This window comes from Artibeus jamaicensis, unplaced genomic scaffold (assembly GCF_021234435.1).
Source record: "Artibeus jamaicensis isolate MK-2021 breed Jamaican fruit bat unplaced genomic scaffold, CSHL_Jam_final scaffold_1964, whole genome shotgun sequence".
NCBI lineage: Eukaryota > Metazoa > Chordata > Mammalia > Chiroptera > Phyllostomidae > Artibeus > Artibeus jamaicensis.
In genome coordinates this window covers 69353539-69379413 of record NW_026522030.1, presented here as the reverse complement: position 1 = coordinate 69379413, position 25875 = coordinate 69353539, and the positions used below count along the sequence as shown (strand labels likewise).

Sequence of the window (25875 nt, the reverse complement as noted above, 5' to 3'; positions counted from 1 at the left end):
CTCACATTTACCTGTAGGAGACCATTCTGTGTGGCGTGGGCCCAGCTCCCACTCAGAGCTGCACAGGACCCGCGCCCACGGACAGGTTCTGCTGTGGGGGATCAGGCCTGCAATGTGCCTAGGCTGCTTTGAGTCTTGCTTTTGCTAAATACTCCCTCACCCGGATTTGTGGCAAACATTTATTGCAAAATAACTTTCTAAAATCCATACTAAACCTTCTTAGGACCAGTGTAACTGGACCAACCATTTTTGCCCTTTTCATATGCAAATATCCCTCTTTTGTGATGTGATTTAGGGGCATTGGCTCCTTTGTTTGCTGTGAAAGGTAACCGCCTAAAGCAACCTGTGCATAGTAAATGAGGACCATCATGTAGCAAGAAACCCAATAAAAGCTGGTCATGGCAACGGCAGGCCGTGGCTTTTGCTCCCCTTGAGAGGAAAAAGCCATGCTGTCCCTTTTCCTCCACTGGACTCAGTAGTTCATGTGAATGTCTCATTTCATCCATAATGATGCGGACACTGCGGGCCTGTGTCCGCATCATTTACCTACATCCAAACTATATTTATTTAATATTTATTTATCAATTAAGCCTATTCCAAAGATAAAAAGAATGCCCACACTTGTCCTGATCTTAGAGGACAATTCAAAGTAAAGTGAAGGGCTATAGGGAATGTCAAAACAAACTTCTCACCCTGGTTGGTGCAGCCCAGTGGACTCAGTGTTGTCCTGCAAACCAAAAGGCTGCTGGTTTGATTCCCAGTCAGAGCACATGCCTGGGTTGCAGGCCAGGTCCCCAATTAGGGGCATATGAGAGGCTCCTGATCAATGTTTCTGTCCTTCTCTTTCTCCCTCCCTTCCCCTCTCTCTGAAAATAAATAAATAAAACCTTATTCTCAAGGCAATTTAAGAAAGGGTTTATAGAGTGGGAGATGAGGGCCTTATGGGAGGACATTTATGTTAAGCCAGGTGAGGACAGTGGATTTTACTCTGATCTTTGAACAAAGAAAAAAATCCACTTCAGGGTATGAGCTAGACATTCCCCCACCGCCCATCCTTTAGAGTATTTGTACAGATTAGGGTCATAGTTCATTGCTGACGGAGGTGTAACTCCAGGTGTGAGCATATTTCAAGAGACTGGTAACATTGTTGCTCCTGGGCATCCACACTAGAGAGCCGCCAGCAAGAATAGGAGCTCTTTCTATACGTCCTTTTGTACTGAGAAATAAAATGTGTTTTAAACCTGAGCTTTGTATTAGCTGTTCATTTGGGGAAGTTATCATTTATGATAGATTTTAATGGGCATAACGTCCAGAAATTTCATCTAGAAGACCATCAGTATTGGCAGAGGACAATGACCATTAAATGACTAGTCTTAGAAGATAAGTAATGATTCCAGACACTCTTTACTTTGTATCCAAACTAACAACAAGGATCCTGACATGCTTTTTTCCTACAAAATTCCCTGGATAAGAAGGACTTTTATCAGCCTGCTTGGAAACAAGTTTAAAATAAAACTTTGACATATGTTTGTAAAAAAAAAAAAAAGAAGAAGAAGAAGAAGAGGAGGAGGAGGGTGGAGGGGGAGGGAGGGAGGGGGAGGGGGAGGAGGAGAAGAAAGGAAAGTAGAGATGACATCTGGGTAATTGCAAAAGAAAAAATTTTCAGTAAGAACTGCCCCCCTCAGGCATTCTACTTGTGAAAACAAAATATTGACCACATTAAAACTTTATAAAAACACGAAAGTTATTTCCTTTTAGATTCCTAAGGATAAAATTAGAAAAAAATGAAAGTAAAAGTCTCTTTTTGTTTTCTGTCACTCAGAAAAATAAGAAATTAGTATTTACATTTTCCAAATCTTAGCAGTCTGGTCTCTGGGTTTCAGAAGTGATGTTGACGATATAACAGATGGTGGTTACACCGCTTGGGAGCCTCGAGGTCCCATTGCACAAGCCCTTTACAAAGTAAAAAATAAACTGAAATAATAAAGAATCCCTACAACTCAACAACAGAAACCAAACAATCCATTTCAAAAATGGGCAAAGGATTTGAACAGACATTTCTCTGAAGAAGACATACAAATGGGTCCATTAGCACTTGACAAGATGCTCGACATCACTAATCATCAGGGAAATGCAAATGAAAACCACAATGAGAAACCACCTCACTACCATTAGGATGGATACTACCAAAAAGAAAATAGCAAGTGTCAGACAGGATGTGAAGAAATTGGAAACCTTGTGTGCTGCTGCTGCTGCTGTACAAGGAAAGCAAAATCCTGCAGCTCTGGCCCGTGTGACTCTGGCTGAGAGTAACGAAGCCTAGAGAGGGGTCTGGAGCGCCTCCGGTGGGCGAGTCCAGGGATGCGCCAGGAGAGCCGTGGAAGCTCCAAGGCGTCTCCCACACACCTGTCCTCTGCATCTCTTCCCTCTGGCTGCTCCTGAGTTGTATCCTTTATAACTGATAACAAAGTGGAACGCATCTCTGAGTTCTGTGAGCCATTCTAACAAATTATTGAGCCCAAGCAAGGGGAAGTCCCTGATTTACAGCTGGTTAGTCGGAGTGCCAGTCCCAGCCTGGGACCTGGGGTTGCCGTCTGTGCTGCGGAGGCAGCCTGAGGGACTGAGCCCTTAGCTTGCAGGGCGTGTGGTGCCTGCGGGCAGTGCCAGAATTCAGGTGTAGGTGCCCAGTTGGTGTCCAGAGAGTCGGAGAACTGCTTCATACAAAAAAAGACCCCACATATTTGCTGTCAGAAGTGCTCTGTGTGCACAGGAAACAAGTTTTAATATTTTTCCATGGATAATGAGCGATTTTTTGCCCAAATTTTTGAGGGGAAAAATAAACAATGTGCATTACACATGGGTAGTACTAATTCTATATCCGTATAAATTTTTTTTATTTATGCTTACGTGTTAAAAGTGTAAATCTAGATAGTAATGACAATACACATATGCAAAATTACACCCTGGAATATGATGATCAGTTTTGTTTATAAATATGAAAAACTGAATTAAAAAATTAAAACAAAATATTCTTTCCTGAAAGTCTGGGCCAAAAACACAGATGTGTGTTAGTTATACACGGCAACAGATGGTCCGAGCGCTGTCTCAATGACGCGTCTGTACACCCATGTTCATGGCCGCGGCCACGAGGGAGAGCAATCCAAACACCCACCGAAGGGGGCCCACTGACGGGTCCACACAGTGTGGTGTGTCCCTGTGACGGCCTAGGATTAGCCTTAAGAGGGAAGGAAATTCTGGCACACGCTGTAACACGGATGAACCTTGAGGACATGGTCCTAAGTGCAGTCAGCCAGACACAACAAGCAAACACTGTGTGACAGTGATGTGGGAAGCTTTGGAAAACCTTTGTTCACCCAAAACCCCAGCCGCTCTGGGAGAGCGATAAGGCCGTCTGGGAAAAGCAAACGGCAGGATAGTCACAAGGACTGGGACTAGCACCCCCGCTGATAGAACTAATTTTCACATTTAGCCTTTGTACTCTGCTTCTGCCCCGTAGATAGAACTAATTACCACATTCCGCTTCTGTATCTCGCTTTGCTACGTAGACAGGAAGACCCCATAGGCTATATAAACCCAAGAATCCTTTGTTCGGGGCTCAGGATTTGGAGACTGACTCCTCTGGGCCCGTGCAGGTTAATAAACCTCGTACTCCAGAATCCCTCGGTGTCTGGTTGCTCCATTTACCTATAACAACAGCACTTAAATGAGTTGCCTCGGATAGTCCAGTTCACGCAGACAAGGAGAACGATGGTTGCCAGGGCGGATGAGGAGTTACTGTTTGATGGATACAGAGTTTTGGTTTGCAAGACGAAGACGTTCTGGGGCTTGTTCAAAAATGTGAATATATTTAACACTACTGAACTGTACACTCAAAAATGGTTAAGATCGTCAATTTTATGTGAATTTTACAATTAAAAAATTTTTAAGTAAATTGAAACAACACATCAGCACAATCATTCCTTCATTTGCTGCCCTGCCCACATCCCCCTCAGCTTTTAGAAGCTTAGAAAGTTAGAGCTGGTGGGGATTTAAAGCTCTAGCTGAACTTTATAGGTTAAAATAACACAAGTCACAATCCAAGGTGACCTGTGGAGGTCTTGGTGGGTTAGCAGGGAAGACTAAAAGGAAGTGAAATGGGGTACAAAGCAAGGGTCCTCAAAAACGTAGGCATATGCCCCACAGCCCACTGTGGGGGGAGGGGGGAGATGGAGGGAAAACAGCCGACAGGCACTTAAGATACTTTGCATTACAGGGGCAAGTGGGTAGCCATGCCTTTCCTGAAGGGAAGCTGTGCTACTACCTTTTCCCTACTTTCCTGAAGGGAAAAGGTGACTAAGTGACTCAGCACGTTTAGTGACTCATGCTGAAGTCCTGGGAGGTGAATGTCCTCCCTGGAAGTCCCTGTGTCACTGAGTCACTCTTGCCCCGACTAAAGATGGCAGCCATGAGAAAGTAGATGACACCAGGAACTGACCAATGTAGCTCATTGTAGGAGGGGCCGGAGATGAGGTCACTTAGGAAGCTCTGAGTCATGATTTAAATGAAAGGCGGGGGGGGGGGGGGGGGGGGGGGGGGGGGGGGGGGGGGGGAGAGGGAGAGGGAGAGGGAGAGGGAGGGGAGAGAGGAGAGAGAGAGAGAGAGAGAGAGAGAGAGGCTGGTCTGCCATGAGGGCTGAGAGAGTAGGTAGCAGCTGTGCTGCTCTGTAGTGAGAAGGGCAGCCTGGGAGTGTCAGCCATGCTGCCTGTAGTGAGGGAGGAGGTACGTCTGCTCCTCTGAACAGGCAGCCAGGAGGAAGGAGCCATGAGGTCTGAGAGAGGAAGCAGCAAGCAGCTGTGCAGTTTGTAGCCAGGTTTTGCCACGTGGCCGGGTGCAGTAAGGAAGGAGCTGGAGTAAGAGAGACCTGCTGGGAAACCTGCCTGGAGAAGGGCACAGCTGATGGTGCTGGGAATTTTGAGGAGTGGCCTAACCAAACACAGATTAGTGGGAGATGCCTGGTGATGCTGAGACTAAAGACTTTTGCTTCCCTGAAGGATGTACAGAAAAGCCACTTTCTTAGAACTTGTGCCTTCCCGGACTTCACCATGATCCAGTGTAACTCGGCATGTTCTTCTGAACAACCACACGGAGATCTGAGAAGTACCCCAGATCCTGAAGGAGAGGGCTGCCGTGGGAGGATGCAACTCTGAAACCTATGAGTGTACCTTCCAGAGGGGACGGAGAACTGTCTGTGCAGCCGGCTTAACAACAGATAAGGAGATGAGGAACTACTGGACTTGTTTTTGGCTTACAGCCTGGTGGGGAGCAAAGGCAGTGCTGGGTCTCCTGGGAGAGCCGGGCTCAGAGCAGGAGCGCTCTCAGCTCCCCCAAGGTTGGAACCCTGTGAATAAAACCTGTTTCCCTCCATAGTAATTGCTGGGTTGTGCACCAAGGTGCCACGTGCACAGGCCCCGTAGCTCGGGTTCTGAAGGGCTCTTGTCTCCCAGACGGAGGCCCCAGCCTGCACCACGACCCCATGGGGAGAGCATATTTGTTGATGGGGAGAGTAATGATGACTATCGCCCACTCTGGGCTCATTCCCAAACACCATGGATCTGGGAGGTCAGGCAGGCCTAGAAGGATAGATAACTTTGGTTAAAGTCCACATGATCTGAATTTCATAGCCCCCAGAGAAAACTTGGAGGGAGATGAGGAGAGAAATATGACCTACTTAAATGTTGACAGAATATTAAGCAACTCAATGGAACAGTAATATGTTCCATTGAGTTATTTTGTCATTTTTCCCAATACAAACCTTAAAAGGAGTATCACTCTTGAAGGCAGACTGAAGAACTGACTTTTTTTCTGCCTGCCTGCCTGCCATAATATCACACACAATACGAGGCATGCATATAAGTTATTTTTTATTTTACTTTGGCGATTGGAAAAAATATAAGATCAAATAAAAGCTAACAGATTATTGGCAGTTAATCAGGTAATTTAATAAAAATAAAAATGTCTGTTTAAACTGAAAAAAAAAAAAAGCTCTCACTGTCACTTTGCTGTGGCTGGGACCTTTGAAATCAAGGCGAAGGTGCTGGTAAGAAAGTAATCTCACGGCATCGACCTTGTACCGCCTCTTAAGTACATGCCGCAGTGGCGAACAGCGGAGGCGTGATCGACCACACAGGACGCCTAGAAACAATCCCTGTAAACAGCGGCTTATTTTGAGCAGATTCCCTTCTGGCTGGTAAGGCTTTGCCTGGACCCGTGTCTCAGGGCAACGACAGCTCACTGCGCAGTGAGTGTGAGGTAGATCCTCTTAGACATTTCTTTTCTTGCTTTCCCCAGAGGGAGTCCCGCACCTCAAAGGTGTGGGGACGTCACTTCCCCACATCCAGGAACGACGGCCCTGGTAGCCACCAGACCGCAGGTCTGCCGGCAATCCTGCCCCAGTGTCGAACTCTTCAAATCTGGAGGGATGTTTTCTTCGTCCACAGGCTGTTTAGGTTTTAACTGGCTGCTCAGAGTTAAAAAGGAGTATCTCAAGCCCCCTGCCATGCTGAAAGGAGGGGGAAAAAAAAGCATGAAAATAAAGAAAACTCCCAGCAGTCACCACCACCTTCACAAACACAGTCAGCCTAACTTGAGGGAATTATTGAGCCCCCTGGTTTTCCTCATATTACCCCTCTTATTTCGCAAATCTTCTGCGGCAGAGAAAGAAGAGTAAGTCAAATCTAATACAGAACCTTATTGAGAAAATAAGCACTTGGTTATCCCAGACATGGGATGCTTTTAAGGATAATAATGTATAGTTTCTAAGAAACTATACATTATTATCCTTAAAAGCATCCCATGTCTGGGACCCCAAAAGGCCTTTTACAAGTAACTCCGTCACCCCTCTCGGCACCCTCAGCACAGGAGGCTTTGACGGAGCATGAGTTTAACGAGGCCCACTGCACAGGAGGAAGACAGAGAATGCAGGGGACTTTTCTGTGAGGAAGACACATGCATTAAATCCAGACCTCAGCCCCCAGAATGTTAACTACTCCTGACCCCATGCTCTACAGGAGGGAGTAAGTCACAAAAACAGAAGAACTGAGTGGTTTAGGTACAATTACCTTAAAACCTGTCATGTCAAAACACCTATTCTTTCACTTATTCTAATCAGACTTAAAAATTCATATTTTGCTAAAATGAATTCATTAAAAAACCCCACTTACCAAATATTTAAGCCTATGAAGTTCGACACAGAGAAAATGTAGTCTCCACCGACTACCATCCCAATGTAGGCAATGGACACATTCTGCAGGAAAGGAGAGGACTGGTCACTTTAAAAGTAAAGAATTTAGGAGAAAAATATGATGAAACTGGAAACTAAATATTTTAGTTACTCTGCACATAGTAGGTGTTCATGGAATGTTGGATGGATGAATACAAATCTATTACATGGGCTTTAATGACACAAAGAAGTGAACCGTGGCACAACACACAGACGAAAACTGCACCCCGCACGCCCCTTCCGGCTTGTGCACAGGCAGAGGAAATGGGAGGGCGGGGCTGTGCTCAGTGTTCCAGATCAGTCTCTTTACCGTCACTGGGCGGCGGATGTTAATTACACTGATCCTAAACTTAACAGACTAGAGACATTTCATAAATTCCAAGCACTTCTCTGTCCAGTGCATTCTCAGAGGCCCCTGGGCAGCCAACAGACCGGCCTGCTGTGGAAGCAGGCAGTTTTCCCCACCGAGGAGTCATGTGAAGGGAGAAACAAAGCACTTGTGAGGGAGAACTCAGGACCCCCCTCCCTCTGTCATTTGTGAGTGGATTCAAATGCAGAGGCACACGCTTGCAAACACCCACACCAATCTATGAGTTTATCACCTTGTAATTGAGCATATACAGAGACTGAAACTGTTTTTCACAAGAATTCCCTTTCTTAGTTGGCAGATTCTCCCAGAAAACCAAAGTGTAGATGACAAGACAACTTTGTGAGTGCAGAAATTTGGCATTTTTTCAGTTTTTTTATTTCACATTCCCAGATCATCCTCTTCCCACTTAAAAATCATAATTTGTCTCTCCTTTTTAACTTAGCCAATCGTCCCTGTGTTTCACGCATTAAGGAGGTTGTTGGAAGACGGAAGAAATGATCACCCAGGCACAGGTGAGTATGTCACAAGCCTCCATTCCGACTACCGTATCAACAATAAGATCAAACTTTGGCTTCTACTGCAAAGATTGGGTTCACAGTCAAGTTCTCAACTCGATTATACATCCCGAGGCTTCACCCAGTTACCTTGACGGCTCCAACCACTGCTGTCGTCAGGGCGGAGTTGTAGTAGCTGCACAGCACCGCGGAGTACATCAACAGAAACCTGGGCGAGGGGGCAAACCCTGAGTGTGTGCCTGACGGTGCTGGGTAGTAACAACAATCGCTCAGGAAGAGTCAGCGAGTGCCCCCCACTCAGGCACTGTAACACTAAAAGGTTTTATGACCCACATCTTACAACATTTTTAACTCTGACCTTTTACAGGAAATTGGCCTAGTCAAGCATTTGCCGCACTTTCTACCTTGTGTCCTTTTCACTTTGTCTATCTTTACCATTCGTGTTTCTTTGAAAAGGAGGTAAGAGGAAGGAGATTTAAAAATGATCTAAAATCTTTCATTTGACAGCTCCATCACAACCGCCTGGTGCACCTGGAACACACAGCGATGCCGGGCGGAAGTTTTCTTTCGAGTAGTTTGAACTTGGCCTTGCGTGCAGTCTCACAGCCCCGCTGCTGACCCTCATGTACAGCCAGCCAGAGAACCACAGGTGTTAGAAATATCAGCCCTGCCTGGTGTGGCTCAGCAGATTGAGCACTGGCTTGGAAACCGTCAGATCACAGTCAGGGCGCAGGCCTGGGTTGTGGGCCGGGTCCTGGGCTGGGGACATGTGAGAGGCAAGTGATCTCACACAACAATGTTTCTCTCTCTGTCTCCCTCCCTTACCCTGTCTCTAAAAATAAATAAAATCTTTAGAAAAAAAATCAGCTAAGCAGTTACTGGCTTTGGACAAAGGAGATTGAAATGAATGGATCCCCCATGCCAGTGATACTCCTGTACCCCAAAGTTAATTCAACAGGTGTTCGACACTCTCCAGTATTTTGACACTTAAATTTGTTAACAAAATGATGGCAGAATTGTGACCAAGCCCCAGACAAGAATATATATACATACCCAGAAAAGAATCTACAGTCAGGACTTCCAGCCAAGATGGAGGCGTAGGTGGAAACACTGTACCTCCTCACACAACCAAGTTTATAAACAACAAATATTTAAAAACCAGAATGCAACCAAAACAGAGAGAAAATTAAACTGTACCAAAGTCTGACAACAACAAACCATTCATCCAGACCAGCAAGAGGGGCAGAGTCAGTGGGCGAAGATGGGTTGTGCAGGAAAAAGTGACCGCACCGACCCAGGCGCGCAGGCGGCGGTTGGTAGATCCCAGGTGGGGTGGCAACAGGCAGACCCGGTGAGAGCGCAAGGCAGCTGGCTGACGCCGTCACACATTCGCACAGAGATTAACCAGGCAAAGGAGCAAGAAGTGAGATAGATCGAGCAAGCCAGGGCCCCAGGGATGGGAGTTAAAGCCTAAAAACACCAATTGGAAAAACTTTCAGGGGAGGTGCCGGGAGAGGCCCCCAGGCTCACAGAGAGTTTGTTGGAGTCCCCCACAGGGTTCTGGAGGGTGCACAAGCCCACACATCTGGGAACTAGCACCAGAAGGGCCCAATTTGCTTGTGGGAAGCAGCAGAGGGGACCGAAATCTGAGAAAGACCAGAAAAAAATGCCATTGCTCCTCTCTGACCCTGCCCCCACATCCAGCACCACAACCCAGCCACTGGGTTGCCCCACCCTGGTGAACACCTAAGGCTCCACCCCTCATATGTAACAGGTGAGAACAGAACAAAACATTATGGCTCAAGAAGAAGAACAGCTCAAAGCCCCAGAGCCAATACTTCTAAGAGACCAATAGATAGCTAACCTATCAGATGCACAGTTCACAACACTGGTGATCAGGACGCTCACGGAACTGGTTGAGTTTAGTCACAAATTAGAGGAACAAATGAAGGCTTCACTAAGTGAAATGAAGCAAAATGCACAGGGAACCAACAGTGATGGGAAGGAAACTGGGACTCAAATCAATCAAGTGGACCAGAAGGAAGAAAAAAAACGACCAAACAGAAAACAAAGAAACAAGGATTCAAAAAAAAATGAGGAGAGGCTTAGGAACTTCCAGGACAGCTTTAAATGCTCCAACATCCAAATTATAGGGGTACCTGAAGAGGAAGAGGAATGGCAACAAGTGGGACAGTTATTTGAACAAATAATAAAGGAGAACTTCCCCAATCTGGCAAAGGAAATAGACTGCCGGGAAGTCCAGGAAGCACGGAGAGTCCCAAAGAAGTTGGACCCAAGGAGGAACACACCAAGGCACATCAGAATTACATTAGCCAAGATTCAAATGAAGGAGAGAATCCTACAAGCAGCAAGAGATAAGGGGACAGTCATCTACTAAGGAGTTCCCATCAGACTGTCAGTGGATTTCTCAAAAGAGACCTTACAGGCAAGAAGGGGCTGGAAAGAAGTATTCCAAGTCATGAAAGCCAAAGACCTACATCCAAGACTGCTCTATCCAGCAAAGCTTTCATTTAGAATGGAAGGGCAGGTAAAGTGCTTCTCAGATAAGATCAAATTCAAGGAGTTCATCATCACCAAGCCCTTACTATATGAAATACTAAAGGAACTTATCTAAGAAAAAGAAGATAAAAAAGATGAACAGTGAAAGGACCGCAAACTCACAGTTATTAAGAACCACACCTAAAACAAAAGCAAACTAAGAGGACAGCTAGATCAGGAGCGGAACCATAGAAATGGAGATCACATGGAAGGTTAGCAACAGGGGAGTGGGAGGAGGAGAAGGGGGAGAAGGTACAGAGAATAAGTAGCATAGATGGTAGGTAGAAAATAGACAGGGGAAGGGCAAGCACAGTATGGGAAATGTAGAAGCTAAAGAACTTATGACACATGGACATGAACTAAAGGGGGGCATGGGGGAGTGGGTGTGTAGGGTGGAGGGGATTGAAGGGGAGGAAATGGGACAACTGTAATGGTATAATCAATAAAACATATTAAAAAAAGAATCTACAGTCAGATTCATTTCAGTCAAGCAGTGAAGAAAATTAGCTTCAACCTAAGTCGGGTGCAAAATACCACCCACCTGAATCAGGTGATTAAATGGTAAAAAGGATTACTATCAAAACTTGTTGAGAATGAAACTGAAAAAATAGAGGAAGACAGAAGAGGTGTTGGATTTTAAAGCTAAATCCCAGAGAGAAGGCAGGAACCTGGATCTCCCACTGAAAGACAGAGGGAACCAGCCTCTAAGAAGGACTCAGCCTGTGCACCTGGTTAGGTAAATCCTGCAGAAATTTTAGCACTGGGTCTCGGGTCCAGGCCTAAATCTCTCACTGTTGCTAATAGAATGAGAACCATAAATCAACACAGGAACCACTTTTGGCCTAAGATATGTATCACCCGGTATGGTAGAGAAAAAAATTAGAGATAAAGTACAATACACCAAGCTTTAACATAAACTTGAGGAATAAACTCAATTACAATTTTAAATTTTGTAATTCTCGGAAAAATGTCTTTGTTATTAAGATAATCACAACAATTTGACAAGTTAGAGAAACCAACATCTCAGTCTTTGCAGTTTTAATTTGAAATGTGCAATTGATGTTAGACTTTCCCATTTCAATTTCATCTGAAAGGAGTAAGAAAGCCAAAGGAAATCGATGCGGAGGACTTGAATGCTGAAAAGAAGTGATTTACTATATTTTCAACTTTGGTTTACTAGATTTGAAAGAGTTGCTCAGGTGTGTAAAGCAACCAGGTTCATTAGCTTTGCTAAGACCCTGGTTATGGCTACAAATTACTGGGAGAAAAAGAAAAAGTAAATCATGTTTGTAAATGCGGTTTTAAAAGGTTAAAAATATTTTAATTCACTAAGTGGTAAATGGGACTAATCTACAGTAAATTAATTGTTTAGGAGATTTTAACCAGTTAAACTTGAAATAACAAACCATTAATCAAATAATAAAAGTAAAATTATTATATTTATACAAAATTAGTAGCTTTATAAATAGAGCAATAGCATTTAAATATTAAAAGCTTAACGAAATCTAAGTTTTAAAAATTGTTACATTTTTAATACATCCAACATTAACTTACAGCTCTACAGAACTACAAATAATCCTACTCACGCATAAAATAAAGATTTAACAACTCAGCCTGGTGTTACCGAGTGCCTGCTCCGCTGGTCCAGGGTCCTAGGAGCACAGTGTCACGGCACCTGCTCTGGAGGAGTTCGGAGGCTACTAAAATCATAGAGATTACAACTCAGGGTAGGGGACCAACCCAATTCAGGGAACACAGAAAAGCTCCCAGCAGGCTTCCTCAACTGCAGTGCAGCCTTAAACCCAGGACAAGCATGGACGTTCTTTATTTTTATTTCTGCTTAAAAATTCTCATTCCAGTGTTCCAATCATGCAGCATTTTCTCCATACTACATTTTAGGGAAACCATCTTGGCCTGCCTTCAGAATCCCAGACCCCCCTGGGATCTAAGGTTCCAATACCTATCTACCACAAATGTGGGCATCTAAGAAACTCACCAGCTGGGGTGAGCAGGGGAAGAGCACCCCTCTCTAACACCCAGGGGGAGTTTGAATTAGCGAGCAGTTCTGGGCAACAGATGGTGTCTAGACAGAACAGCTGCACTTCCTAGTTTAACCACTAGGTGTCCTCACAGAGGATGAAGATAAAACCACTAAGATCAAAGTAGTGTACTAATTTTTTTCTGAGAAACATAATGTATTTCTATATGTAAATAAGTACCTATGCAGACTCCTGGTGAAGACAAAGGTTCTAAACTAAAAGAACCTCTATGAACTTTAGTCCAAAGGAAACCACGTTACTTTTCACACTAAAAAGTCAAACTTCACATGATAGTAATTTTGATTTTAGCCCCTGCAGATGAATAAAATACAAAGATATTTAAAAGCACTGCAAATGCTCAGCAGCTTTGGCCTTCAGCATTTTAAAAATAATTTATCATCTGTGTACATTTAAAAAATAAAAGCATATATATGCAATACACATTTATTCAGATAGCAGATGCCAGCTGCATGTTTTGGCTGATAGGGCCCAAGAGATAGAGGTGCCCATGTGGACATGTGGACAGTCCTGGGCCAGAACCCCTGCCCGAGGTTTCCTCCTGTTTCTGTAAATGACACACTCATCACAAAAAGAAAAATACATTTACCTAAGCCTGTCTGGCATACTCGTGCCAGTCACAACGGAACTGAAATGACCTCATTTACAACCTATTGCTAGTCACCATTCCATGCACAAACATATGCAGAAATTCAAAACAAATGTTCAAATAATAAAAGGCCACTTTAACACTCCTTGCACCAGCCACAATGGTACCCAGGAACATCACTCTTTCATAATACCAGGTTTCAAAGTGTTTCAAGAAGCCTCATCTTGCCCGTGTCTGGAGAAGCTCACTCCAACCCCAGCCCTCCCAGAAGGGCAAGGACGCTGAAGTCATGGGATGAATACAACCCCACTCCGTGGAGCACCGATTGCTCATTGAGATCTGGTTCGCTGGGAAACGAGGGGTACCTGCCATCTTTAAAACTTCTGCAGTTTCTGTGCCTGGCGATCCACAGAACCGTGTTTTCTCATGCATGCTGCATCTTGGTATTATCACTGAAAGTTCAAAGAACAGAACATTTTCTATTCCGTAAGCAGGGAACTTTGATGCGTTGGTGTTTTTATTAAGACATCCATTACTGTTCCAATAGGATTAAAGGGCCTGTGACTGGGGCAGAAACAGAAGAGGACAAACACCTCTGAGGCTGGGGGCTGGTGCCAGCGGCCGGTACAGATGAATGGGAACCTGTCATTTCTCAGCAAGATTAAAAAGAGCTGCAGAACTAGCCTTTTAAAATCCAGCCGGTCAACTTAAATTACAGTCTATATTTTACTATCTCGGCTTCCAGAATCCAATTTATCTTCCGGACATAATTTCACTGTTACATGCTTTATGTACAAACTCCTGATTACTAGCAGCATTTCTTAAAGCTGAGTCCTTTGCCATAACTCAACAGAAAAGTCTCTCCTCTTCACCATTCCACTGAGGTATAATTACATTTTTAAAGTGCTATAATTTTCTTAAATTTATTTTCAGCTTGGAATAGAGGTTCAGTGGTTGGAAAAAGTAAGGCTGAAATGCAAACCTGAAAGCAGTGACTGGAGGTAAGAAGCGAGACATCAGACCCCTCTCGAGTCTAGGATTAGAAGCTCCTTGAGCAGGGACCTGAGAGAACAGACAGCCTGCACCCAGCGCCAGTTGTTCTGAGAACCAAGGATATTCTCAGAAGCTCACAATGGTCTCTACTACTTCGAAGAAGCAAATGACCCCATCATATGGGGTCCTTGAAGTGAAAAACTGCACTAAAGCAGGATTCTGAAAAACCCACCACGCCAAAATTGAAGTCTCCTTCTAGAGCAGTTTCAGAATTAAAACTTCACTGCTGAAGGTCAAGTACACAAAACAGAAGGAACACTCCTGAATCCACTGCTATAGAGAGAACTAAATGTGTCTGGAGTGGGAAAAAAAAGAACAGCCAAACTGAACAGGCTGCCCTCAAGAAACAAATATTTTTTTACTTTTTCCATTTCCACTTATCCTCCTTATTCCCCTCTCCCCCCAACCACCCCACTATTGTCCATGCTCATTGCCTCCACCCCCTCACCCCCAACATAGCTGTCATCCTGTTCTCTATGAGTAATTAACAGAATTACTGACAATATTTAATATTTATTGAGCATTTTCTATATGTCTCACACTGTTGTTCTAAGTGCTCTTTACTCATTCAATTCACAGAACCCCACCTTATAAATCAGACACTTTAGCTCACTGTTCTTCTTTTAAAGGTAAGCAAAGTAAGGCTCAGCAAGGTTAGAGAACTCACCCAAGGACCCAGAGCTAGTAAGCGGCAAAGCCAGGAATGAAACCCAGACCATCCAATTCCAGTGCCCAGGCGCTTGACGTTTGCAATGGTGTGACAATCATAGTGGCCTCAAAAGACCCACCTAAAAAACAGACCTACCGTTTTCATCCTTAAAGTTGGGTGAAATATGAACTGTTAATGATCCATTTCTATGGATTTATTTATAATTACTATGCCTTTAGGACATTTTCATTTGCAAAGTGAACACTGATAATACATTAAGAACTTTGAATGAGAGAGTATTAATTTTATGAGAAGCATATTTTTAACTGTGAAAAAACTGTGTGGAATTGTACACAGATGGAATCAATCAAGGCTCTCACAGACAAGCCCCAGACTGACAGCTCACATTTAGGCACTGCCAATCATGTCACTCATGAAATGGTTAAATAATAAAGCACAAGTATCTCATCAAGTTTGTAATAACCTGAGAAAAACGCTTTGAAGCTTGGCTCTTCTGTTCACAGGTGAATGGGCTGAGGCAGGGAAAGGTGCTGGTTTGAATTTGTGTGATATGGCTTGATTTTTTTAATAGGAAAGAGAAAAAAAAAGAAGGTTTGACAATGGATAACTCACAACATGGCTTAGTAGATATTTTCCCAAAGTTTAATGTTTTCAGTCAACAACTGGGGAAACTACAAATATCTTTACTAGACTTATGCTTCCAACAGTGGCTAACTAAGTACTTAGAGTACTTAATACTCTCCCACTGCAGAACAACAAAGAACTGGACACGTTATTTGAGAGACTGTTGGTTTTGAAAGCACAAGAGATCATTCCAAACCACCCCTGGAAAGAGGAGGAACTGGGTACACAGTAGTAAGGAATCAGGGCCAAGCACAGTCGGAGCAGCAGGCAGTGGGGCAGGATCCAGCTGCCTCAGAGCAGAGGCGCAGCAGAACAGCACAGTCTGGAAACTGAGCCCAGGGCCAAACTCAAGGTGGGGAGGATGGGCCACTGTAACCCACTGAAGCCAGGTCCTCAAAAAGGTCTGAAGTGGTCCAGGTAAGGGGCGACACCTGGCAACAAGCTGGAGCAAAATCCATGTGCCCCTGCAGGAAGTTTTCTCAAATTCCCAATTCCTGACAATAGGACTGACTGACATGAAGCAACATGCTCACAATCACAAGTCACCAAACACACTGGAAAGCAAACCATGATGACAATCACAAACTACACAGTCAGTCAACAAAGTGCATGTCTACATTCTTAAGAACTTCAGGTGTTGTAATCATCTGATACAGAATAAAGACTAGCTATGCATGTAACATTTAAAGAAATAAAAGGTACAGTCACAAAGTTCACCAATGAAAGAATGTTAAAAATAAGCAGATAAGTTAGGAAAAAAAGCTGTGAGATGTTGACAAATAAAATATAAAACATTAAAATAAAAAACTCCACCATCAGGTTAAACATTAAATCAGACACAGCTAAACAGAGGATTACTGAACTGCAGATATACACATAAATATTTTTACTCTATGTGATTACATTAATGCAATTAAAACCCGGTTTGATACTTGAGTGTTAATCAAAGAGATCTAGAGTTGTCTTAGTTCATTTACACATAATTAAAATTATGGTATTCACAGTTTAAAAAATAAGAAGGAAATTCATCTTTCTTCACGGAAAAAGCATTTAATAAGTAATTGCCTGAGACAGGCATTCGAAGACCCCATAACATGCAAAAAAACACAGGGGCTTGTGTACACACGGAGCCCAGCCCAGGGAGGCTGCTCCCAAGCCTTCAAACACTGACTGCCTCTGGAGAGGAAAACTACAGTGCTACAGGGCAGAGATGAAGGGGAAGTGATGAATGAGAATGACGGAGGGAGGGTGGTTTGTGTCGCCTGTGCATTCCTTTGTAGCTTTTGGATTATTTGCTAGTTGCATTATTATCTATTCATGAAAATTTTCAAGTTTGGGAACATAAGAAAAAAGACACAACTGCATGGCTTCTGACAGGAAGTCAGACCTAAGGAAAATTTGAAAAACAAAAACCTAAAATTATTGGACAACATAATGGTCAACATCCCATGGCTCAGAAATTTCCCTGATACAGTAGGCACAGCACTACAGAAAACAGGGAGCTTTAGAAACATGGCACATTGTGACAAAGACAAACACTGTACTGAATTTGACATGCCAGCTAGCTCATGTCAAACTAACTCAGAAATCAGTGGCTGGCTCTGGCTCTTGGGTTTGCTCGCTGGCTCTTTCTTCCTGGGGGATTCCTGCATGATCGTGCTGCAGCTGCCTGCGTTTCCCAATGGACGGCATTTTGGATGGGAAGGAACTCCTGGCACAGCTCAGGATCAGGCTGGGCTGACAGAGGGTAGCAGGGTTATGTTTCTTTGGGTGTTCTGGAGACGATGAGCTCTGAGGCAGAAACCTGCCATTGATTCATAATTGTGTTTTAGTTTATAAACTAACCCTATAGAATCATTTAATTAAAACTAAAGAGGCATGCTAGGAGAACTCAGTTGTTTAAGAGTTTAGCCTTAATTGATAGGCTTAAATGATTAAAGTTGTAACTAAGGAGAGTTTAGCCTTAATTGATAGGCTTATGAGACTAATGCATGTGGGAAGCTGTTACTCTAAAATTGTGAAGCACATGAATAAAGAATTCTTTCCTGGGATTTCCAGTCAAGATGGAGGCATAAGTAGACACACTGTGCCTCCTCTCACAACCAAAAGAAGGAGAACAACAAATTTAAAAACAAAAAACCATAACTGAAAGAAAATCAAACTGTATGGAAATCTGATAAGCAAGGAGTTAAAGAAGACACATTCACCCAGGCCGGTAAGAAGGACAGAAACAGGCAGCAGGGTTGAGAGGACTGGAGGCAAGGCAGCAGCTAGAGCATCGGGGGAGCACTGTGGGGGCTGGCAGAGTGGGCAGTCCCACATCTGTGTGCGGATGAACCCAGAGGAACAACTGGGAAGCGGGATAGACCACGCAACCCAGGGTTCCTGTGTGGGGAAATAAAGTCTCAAAACCTCTGATTGAAAAAACATGTGAGGGTTGAGGCGGTGGGAGAAACTCCCAGCCTCACAGGCAAGTTCATTAGAGAGACCCACAGGGTCCTAGAACATACACAAACCCACCCACCCAGGGAATCAGAACCAGAAGGGCCCAATTTGACTGTGGGTAGCAGGGGCAGTGACTGAAAGTCAGCAGAGAGCAGATCAAGCGCCATTGTTCCCTCTAGGACTTCTCCCCCACATACAGCACTACAAAGCAGCAACATGGGTTGCCCCACCCTGGTGAACACCTAACACTCCGCGCCTCTTATTATGTAAAGAGGCTGCAGAGATGAAAAAATTGCCCAGATGAAAGAAGAGATCAAAGCTCCAAAAAAATTCAACTAAGCAATGAAGAAACAGCCAACCTATCAGATGCACAGTTCAAAACACTGGTAATGTTTGAGGATGCTCACAGAAATGGTTGAGTATGGTTGCAAAATAGAGGAAAAAGTGAAGACTATGAAAAGTGAAATAAAGGAAAATACACAGGAAACCAACAGTGATGGGAAGGGAACTGGGACTCAAATCAACAGTTTGGAGCAGAAGGAAGAAAGAAACATTCAATCAGAACAGAAGAAAGAAACGAGAATTTTAAAAAATGAGGAGAGGCTTAGGGACATCTTTAAATGTTCCAAAATCTGAATCATTGGGGTGCCAGAAGGAGAAGAGGAAGAGCAAGAAATTGAAAACTTATTTGAAAACATAATGAAGGAGAACTTCCCCAATCTGGCAAAGGAAATAGACTTCCAGGAAGCTCAGAGAGTCGCAAAGAAGGTAAACCCAGGGAAGCACACACCAAGACACATCATAATTACATTACTCAAGATGAAAGATAAGGAGAGAATCTTAAAAGCAGCAGGAGGAAAGGAGACAGTTACTTACAAAGGAGTTTCCATAAGATTATCAGCTGGTTTCTCAAAAGAAACCTTGCAGGCAAGAAAGGGCTGGAAAGAAGTATTCCAAGTCATGAAAGGCAAGGACCTACATTCAAGATTACTCTACCCAGCAAAGCTTTCATTTAGAATGGGGGGCCCGATAAAGCGCTTCCCAGATAAGGTCAAGTTCAAGGACTTCATCATCACCAAGCCCTTATTATATGAAAGGTTAAAGGGACTTATCTAAGAAAAAGAAGATGAAAACTATGGACAGTAAAATGACAACAAACTCGCAACTATCAACAATCAAACCTAAAAACAAAAACAAACTAAGCAAACAAATAGAACAGAATCAGAATCACAGAAATGGAGATTACATGGAGGGTTATCAGCAGAGGAGGGAAGGGGGAAGGGAAGAAAGGGGAAAAAGGTACAGGGAATAAGTAGCATAAATGGTAGGTAGAAAATAAACAAGAGGAGGTAGAAAATAAACAAGAGGAGGTACAGGAAATGGAGAAGCCAAAGAACATATATGTACCACCCATAGACATGAACTAAAAGGGGGGGAAAATGGGACAACTGTAATAGCATAATCAATAAAATATATTTTAAATGGTTTTAAAAAATAAAGAATTATTTCCTTTACCACAAAAAAAGAAAGAAAGAAAGAAATCAATAGGCAACATCCTATCTGTAGAATGTGGCATGTAACATGGGTCCCAGTCCATTCCTCTGCTAGATGGGTACTTCCCAGAGAAAACTAAAGGACAAACAAAGGAATTCTGACAGTACAGACAGAATGCATATTTTCATTTGATTTGTCAAGAGATACCGTAGACCAAAGCATGTATTTATTTACCTATGGTTTCTTACCCCAAAAAACAGGAAAGAAGAAACTGTAAGACAAATAGAACATTCTTCCATTGGTTGAATTCAGTTGCCTAGTATCAAAAGAAAGAAAACTAATGATTAGATCAATAAAGTTAGTTTAAATCTATTGATTTTACCACCTTGTACATTTTATTTAGGACAGGAGCCAATTTCCCAAAGAGAAAACATTATTTTCAAAACCCTAGATAGTACCAATTATATGATGTTGGGAAAATTACTTTTCTTCCCTAAACCCGTGGTCCGTTTTACAAAATGAGGATTTTTTTTTAATTTCCTCAAAAGTTCAACATAGTGATTTAATGACATTGTTTAGAACCTTGCAGGTGGCAAGAACAAAATGAGAGTTATTGTTGCTATGGCTATCACTAAATCTTTACTAAAATTGTAGTCACACAGTCAGGTTAGGTTTCCTTTCTATAAAAATAACCTTAGAACAAAGCTTATTATAAAATTAATAATGTTGGCATTACTGTTTTCTAAAATTTGCAAATGCTTAACAAATATCATAAAGAAATACACAATTATTTGTTACTTAAAAAGCAATAAAGTAATTTGGTGGAGGTGCTGATAGACAGAAAAGTTTGACTCAGTTTCTGCTCTTAGTCGCTAGCTGAAAAAGTAAAATTAACCACCTTGAAATGACAGGTGACAATAAAAAGAAGTATTTTATTCACGACCTGTCCCTTGCCTGCCTCCAAAAGTGATTTTAAGGGGACTCAATATTTGCCCTGACCAGGGTGGCCCAATACGTTGGGCATCATCCTGCAAAGCAAAAGGTCACCGGGTCAATTCTCGACCACAGCACAGGCCTGGGCTGTGGGTTCAATCCCTGGTGGGGGAGCATGTGAGAGGCAACTGGTCATTGATGTTTCTTTCCCTCTCCTTTTCCTTCTCTAAAAATAAATATAGAAAATTGTTTTAAAAAAGAGTATGCCTAAGTACTGCTAAATACTATGAATAAACGTTCTATTTACTTCCTGTTAAGCAATATTTTGCTAGCCAAGTTTTAATAACTTTGTATGTTTAAAATTATTTAAATCTTTCTTAAGTTTATAATTCAAATTGCTTAAACCAATTAAAATGGAATTCTCTTGTCTGATTACTATAACCTTGTCACACCTTACTGTCATTGTTTCATTAGTGATACTCTGCCCCCCCCCCTTACCAAAAAGCTGATACTCTTTAAAAGGTGACAACTGCTGAAGCTGACTGCTGGTACGTGGGGTTTGTATATTATTCTCTCTCCTTCTGCACAGGTTTGAAACCTTCCTTCCTAAAGCATTTTTTAAAAATGTTTACTTGTGAAAGGAAAAGTATGAGTATGAGTCTGTCATACTAGCAAGCCCTGTGCCAACTATCAGGAGTTCATGCCGGTGCCAAGGGGAAAAACCAACACAAACCATGAAAACACTCTGTGTCTGAAAGTCAAGTGGAACTGGGACTAGAAGAAACCATACACTCCAAACTGAAACCAAGTAAACAGTAAATCACAGTCATATATTCCTGATGCCACATAAACCACAGAGGGTGATGCAGTAAATTTCATAAAAGCATCTGGATTGTTGGCCAACCTAAAGTTTGACAGATTTCATTTTGTTTCTCTAATAATGATGAGGCTGTATGGGGAGCATTTTAAAAAATAATGCAGCATGACATTTATTTTAAAACAAAATAATTCAAGATAAATAACAATAAAATTACTTCTTCCTATATAGACTTATTATTGCTAAAACATATGTTGGCATGTTGTTTTCATTCTGCATTTATGAATTTTTAATCAGAAAAAGGTCATATTTACCTCTATTCATCAACTGTAATGCACTAAATGTACTTTGATAAATTGCCAGTTATAAAAACAGTCACAAGAATATAAAGCACCGCATAGGGGATACAGTCAATAATATTGTAATAACTATGTATGGTGTTAGGTGAATGGATACTAGACTTGTCAAGGTGATCACTTCTTAATTTATATAAACATCTTATCAGTATCTTATACACCTGAAACTAATACAACATGTATGTCAACTGTAATTGAAGTTTTAAATAAATTCTTATTAAAAAATAAATGTACTTGGATTCAATAATTCAATGATTCAAACGACTTTAGTTCACCTACTGAATGGTTTCCAGAAGCCCAATTTGTCAACAGTCACTAACTCAATCAAGGATGAAATTAATGCGCTATCAGACCTACCAACTGTACGAGTCCAAGGTCCAGGAGTGGACCCCCAAGTGCAGTGACTCGCACCAACTCCCAACACCATCTCTGACCTTCTGCTGTCAACCAGGAAAACTAACTCATCAAAGTGCTCCTTCCCCAAATGAGAGAAGTTAATGCTTCATTTAATTCATCATCTACTTCTGGTAAAAAAATCAAACCAAACTTGGCAAGTAAAATGCCATTTTATATTGCAGACTAACACACCTATGTAAAATTATTTGCTCCTTTTTTGCATCTACTTAACAGCTAACATGGAGGCAGCCATGGTCAACAGTGACTGGAAGAAGTTTGTCCTGAATCAACTACTGTAGGGAGTATGGGGAACAATTTTCCTTTACCCTCAAGGTTCTTTCGGCTGGCCTAATAACCAAACAGACATGACACAAATTAACAAGAGAAAACAACCACATTTAATTTATACATATTATGTAGTCTATTTTGCTCACAGCACCTAAAATTAAGTTTCTGGTCACCATGCCATTCATAACATTGTTCCTATGGGGAAATATGCTTTTAGTTCCAATCAGGTATTTAAAGGGTTGCTAGGAACTTCTAGATCTCTATTTCTAGAAATAAATTTATATCTGAAACAGCTCTAAAACACCAGGATTTCAGAATACATTCCAATGACGTTAAAAGAAAACCTCTTTTCTATGATAATGAAATGAGACAAGCTATTAGGGCTACCTCACTGAGGGTTCAAAACTTCGCTTCTGACCCCCAGTCGGGCCACATGTCTAGGTGGCAGGTTCGAGCCACAGTTGGGGCTCCAGCTGTGGTTGGTTGGAGCCTCTGCATCTCTCCAACCCATTAGTGTTTCTTGCTTCGATGTTTCTGCCTCTTGCTCTTTCCCTTCCTCTTGCTCTAAAATCAATACATATCCTTAGGCGAGGATTAAAAATAAATAAAATTAAATTAAAAGCCCCAAATGTATTTTAAAATCAATTGATGGTGGCTGAAAAGTAAATATTATACTTTCTGATACCCTGCCCTGTAAGTTATTACTAGAGCGGGGTGGGTGCCTGCTCTACCTCCCAACAGCCTGAAACTACAGGAGGCCTCAGGTCACACAGTGAGAGCCCTTTACCAAAACTGCTGTTTTGGGGTGGTTTTCAATAGAAACATGTGGAAATGGCTGTTTACCCAGGGACGCTGCTGCTAAGCCCTTCTGCTCCCACCCGCTTTTCAGAGAGGAAATGTGTAAGTGAGAAAGTACAGTTTTGAGAAAGGACGATCGGCCCTGACACCCACCCCAGAAACCTGCAGCCTTCAAATCCGTTAAAGTGCTACCAATGGGACTGACTCAGCACACTGCCCGCCCCCCTCCACGCTGATTGTTAGACACAGAATGCTGTCCTGTAGGAGAAAAACTGCTGCTGCACAGGAACTCTGTGATCCCACCCCGCCACCACGGGCCAGCAGGGTTTGGTTCTGTGGGCTGAGGCCGCGCGCAGCTTTTCACTCGACTTTAAACATCGCCTTAAGACACAGGCAACATTCCTAGAGGTGGTATGGCCAGCAACCCCCTGAAGAAGCAGGGCCGGCAGGGCCAGCACATGGCAAGGTGGCCGCAGTCGGTGTCCTGGGGCACAAATTCGCCCCCCCAGGAACCAGCTCCCACGCTCTCCAGGTGGGCCACCTATATTTCTACTAACCCACTACCTTATTTGTCCTCATGGGTGTGCCCACATAAGGGAGCGGGGCAGATACCAGAAAAAAAAAATACCTTCTCAAAATCCAAACATAGATACTAGAATATTTAGAGACAAAGTGGCATGCTGTCTGGAACTTGCTTTAAAATTTTCCAGTGAGGGAAAGTAAGAGCAGAGGGGAGAGATGAAATATCAATGGCAAAATACCAAAGTGTGGATGTGGGGGTGGGGGGGTGGTACATGAGTTCATTAAATTATTCTCTCTACTTTGCATGTTTTAAAATGCCCATAATCAGACTTCCAGCCAAGATAGAGGTATAGATAGACACACTGTACCTTCTCACACAACCAAAATAAGGACAACAAAAATTTAAAAACAAAGTAACAACCAGAAGTGACAGAAAATTGGACTATATGGAATCTGACAACCAAGGAGTTAAAGTAAACACATTCATCCAGACTGGTGGCCGGGTGGAGAGGGGTTGCAGCAAAAAAAAAAAGGGGTGGCCAGAGGACCCAGGCGGTCCCACATTTGCATGCAGGTAAACCAGGCAAAACTGGGGAGCAAGACAGACCTCACAACCCAGGGTCCCAGCACAGGGAAATAAAGCCTCAAAACACCAATTGAAAACACCTGTGGGGGTTGAGGTGCCAGGAGACACTCCCAGACTCACAGGAGAGTTCATTGGCAAGACCACAGGGTCCTAGAACATACACAAGCCCATCCACATGGAAATCAGCACCAGATAGGCCCAGTCTGCTTAGGGGAAGCAGCAAAAGTGACTGAAATACACAGAGAATGGAGCTAGAGCCATTGTTCCCTCTCAGACCCCTTCCCACATACAGCACCACAACCCAGCCACTGGGTTGCCCTGCTGGGCAAACACCTAAAGCTCTGCCCCTCACTATGTAACAGGAGTATCAAGACAAAAAATTGCTCAAATGAAAGAACAGATCAAAGCTCCAGAAAAAATACAACTAAGTGACAAAGAGATAGGCAATCTATCAGATGCATAGTTCAAAGCACTGGTTATCAAGTTGCTCACAGAATTGGTTGAATATGGTCACAAATTAGATGAAAAACTGAATACTATGCTAAGTGAAATAAAGGAAAATGTACAGGGAACCCACAGTGATGGGAAGGAAACTGGGACTCAAATCAATCGAGTGGACCAGAAGAAAGAAAGAAACAACCAAACAGGAAAGAATGAAGAAACAAGAATTTTAAAAAACTAGGAGAAGCTTAGGAACCTCCAGGATATCTTTAAATGTTTCAACATCTGAATTATAGGGGGTACCAGAAGGAGTAGAGAAAGAGCAACAAGTGGAAAAGTTACTTGAACAAATAATAAAGAACTTCCCCAATTTGGAAAAGCAAATAGACTTCCAGGAAGTCCAGGAAGCTCAGAGAGTCCCAAAGAAGGTGGACCCAAGGAGGAACACACCAAGGCACATCAGAATTACATTAGCCAAGATTCAAATGAAGGAGAGAATCCTAGAAACAGCAAGAGATAAGGGGACAGTCACCTACAAAGGAGTTCCAATCAGATTGTCAGCGGATTTCTCAAGAGAGACCTTACAGGCAAGAAGGGGCTGGAAAGAAGTATTCCAACTCATGAAATCCAAAGACCTACATCCAAGATTGCTCTATTCAGCAAAGCTTTCATTTAGAATGGAAGGGCAGATAAAGTGCTTCTCAGATAAGGTCAAATTCAAGAAGTTCATCATCACCAAGCCCTTATTATATGAAATTCTAAAGGGACTTATCTAACAAAAAGAAGATAAAAAACATGTACAGTGACAGGACAGCAAACTCACAATTATTAACAAGCATACCTAAAACAAAACAAAAACAAACTAAGCAAACAACTAGAACAGGAACAGAACGACAGGAATGGAGATCACATGGAGGGTTATGAACAGGGGTGTGGGAGGGGGACAGAGGGGGGAAAAGGTACAGAGAATAAGTAGCATAGATGGTAGGTAGAAAATAGACAGGGGGAGGGTAAGAATAGTATGGGAAATGTAGAAGCTAAAATAAGTATGACACATGGACATGAACTAAAGGGGGGGAAAGG

General features: G+C 42.8%; 1 protein-coding gene across 5 annotated transcripts in view; it reads right to left on the bottom strand.

Annotated features, from left to right (window-relative positions):
* Nucleotides 1-5908: 5908 nt before the first annotated feature.
* The window catches only part of SLC35D2 (solute carrier family 35 member D2), a 60139-nt gene continuing 40172 nt past the window's right edge, over nt 5909-25875 (bottom strand). For 3 of the 5 annotated variants that reach the window (XM_053656319.1, XM_053656321.1, XM_053656322.1), the window contains 4 exons: nt 19904-19971; nt 8294-8372; nt 7221-7303; nt 5909-6559 (listed from right to left, as the gene is read on the bottom strand). In XM_053656319.1, coding sequence (XP_053512294.1) covers nt 6364-6559; nt 7221-7303; nt 8294-8372; nt 19904-19971 — 426 coding nt within the window. In that variant the 3' untranslated portion in view covers nt 5909-6363. The remainder of the gene's footprint in view (nt 6560-7220; nt 7304-8293; nt 8373-19903; nt 19972-25875) is intronic. The other 2 variants (XM_053656323.1, XM_053656320.1) reach the window with 2 other exon arrangements.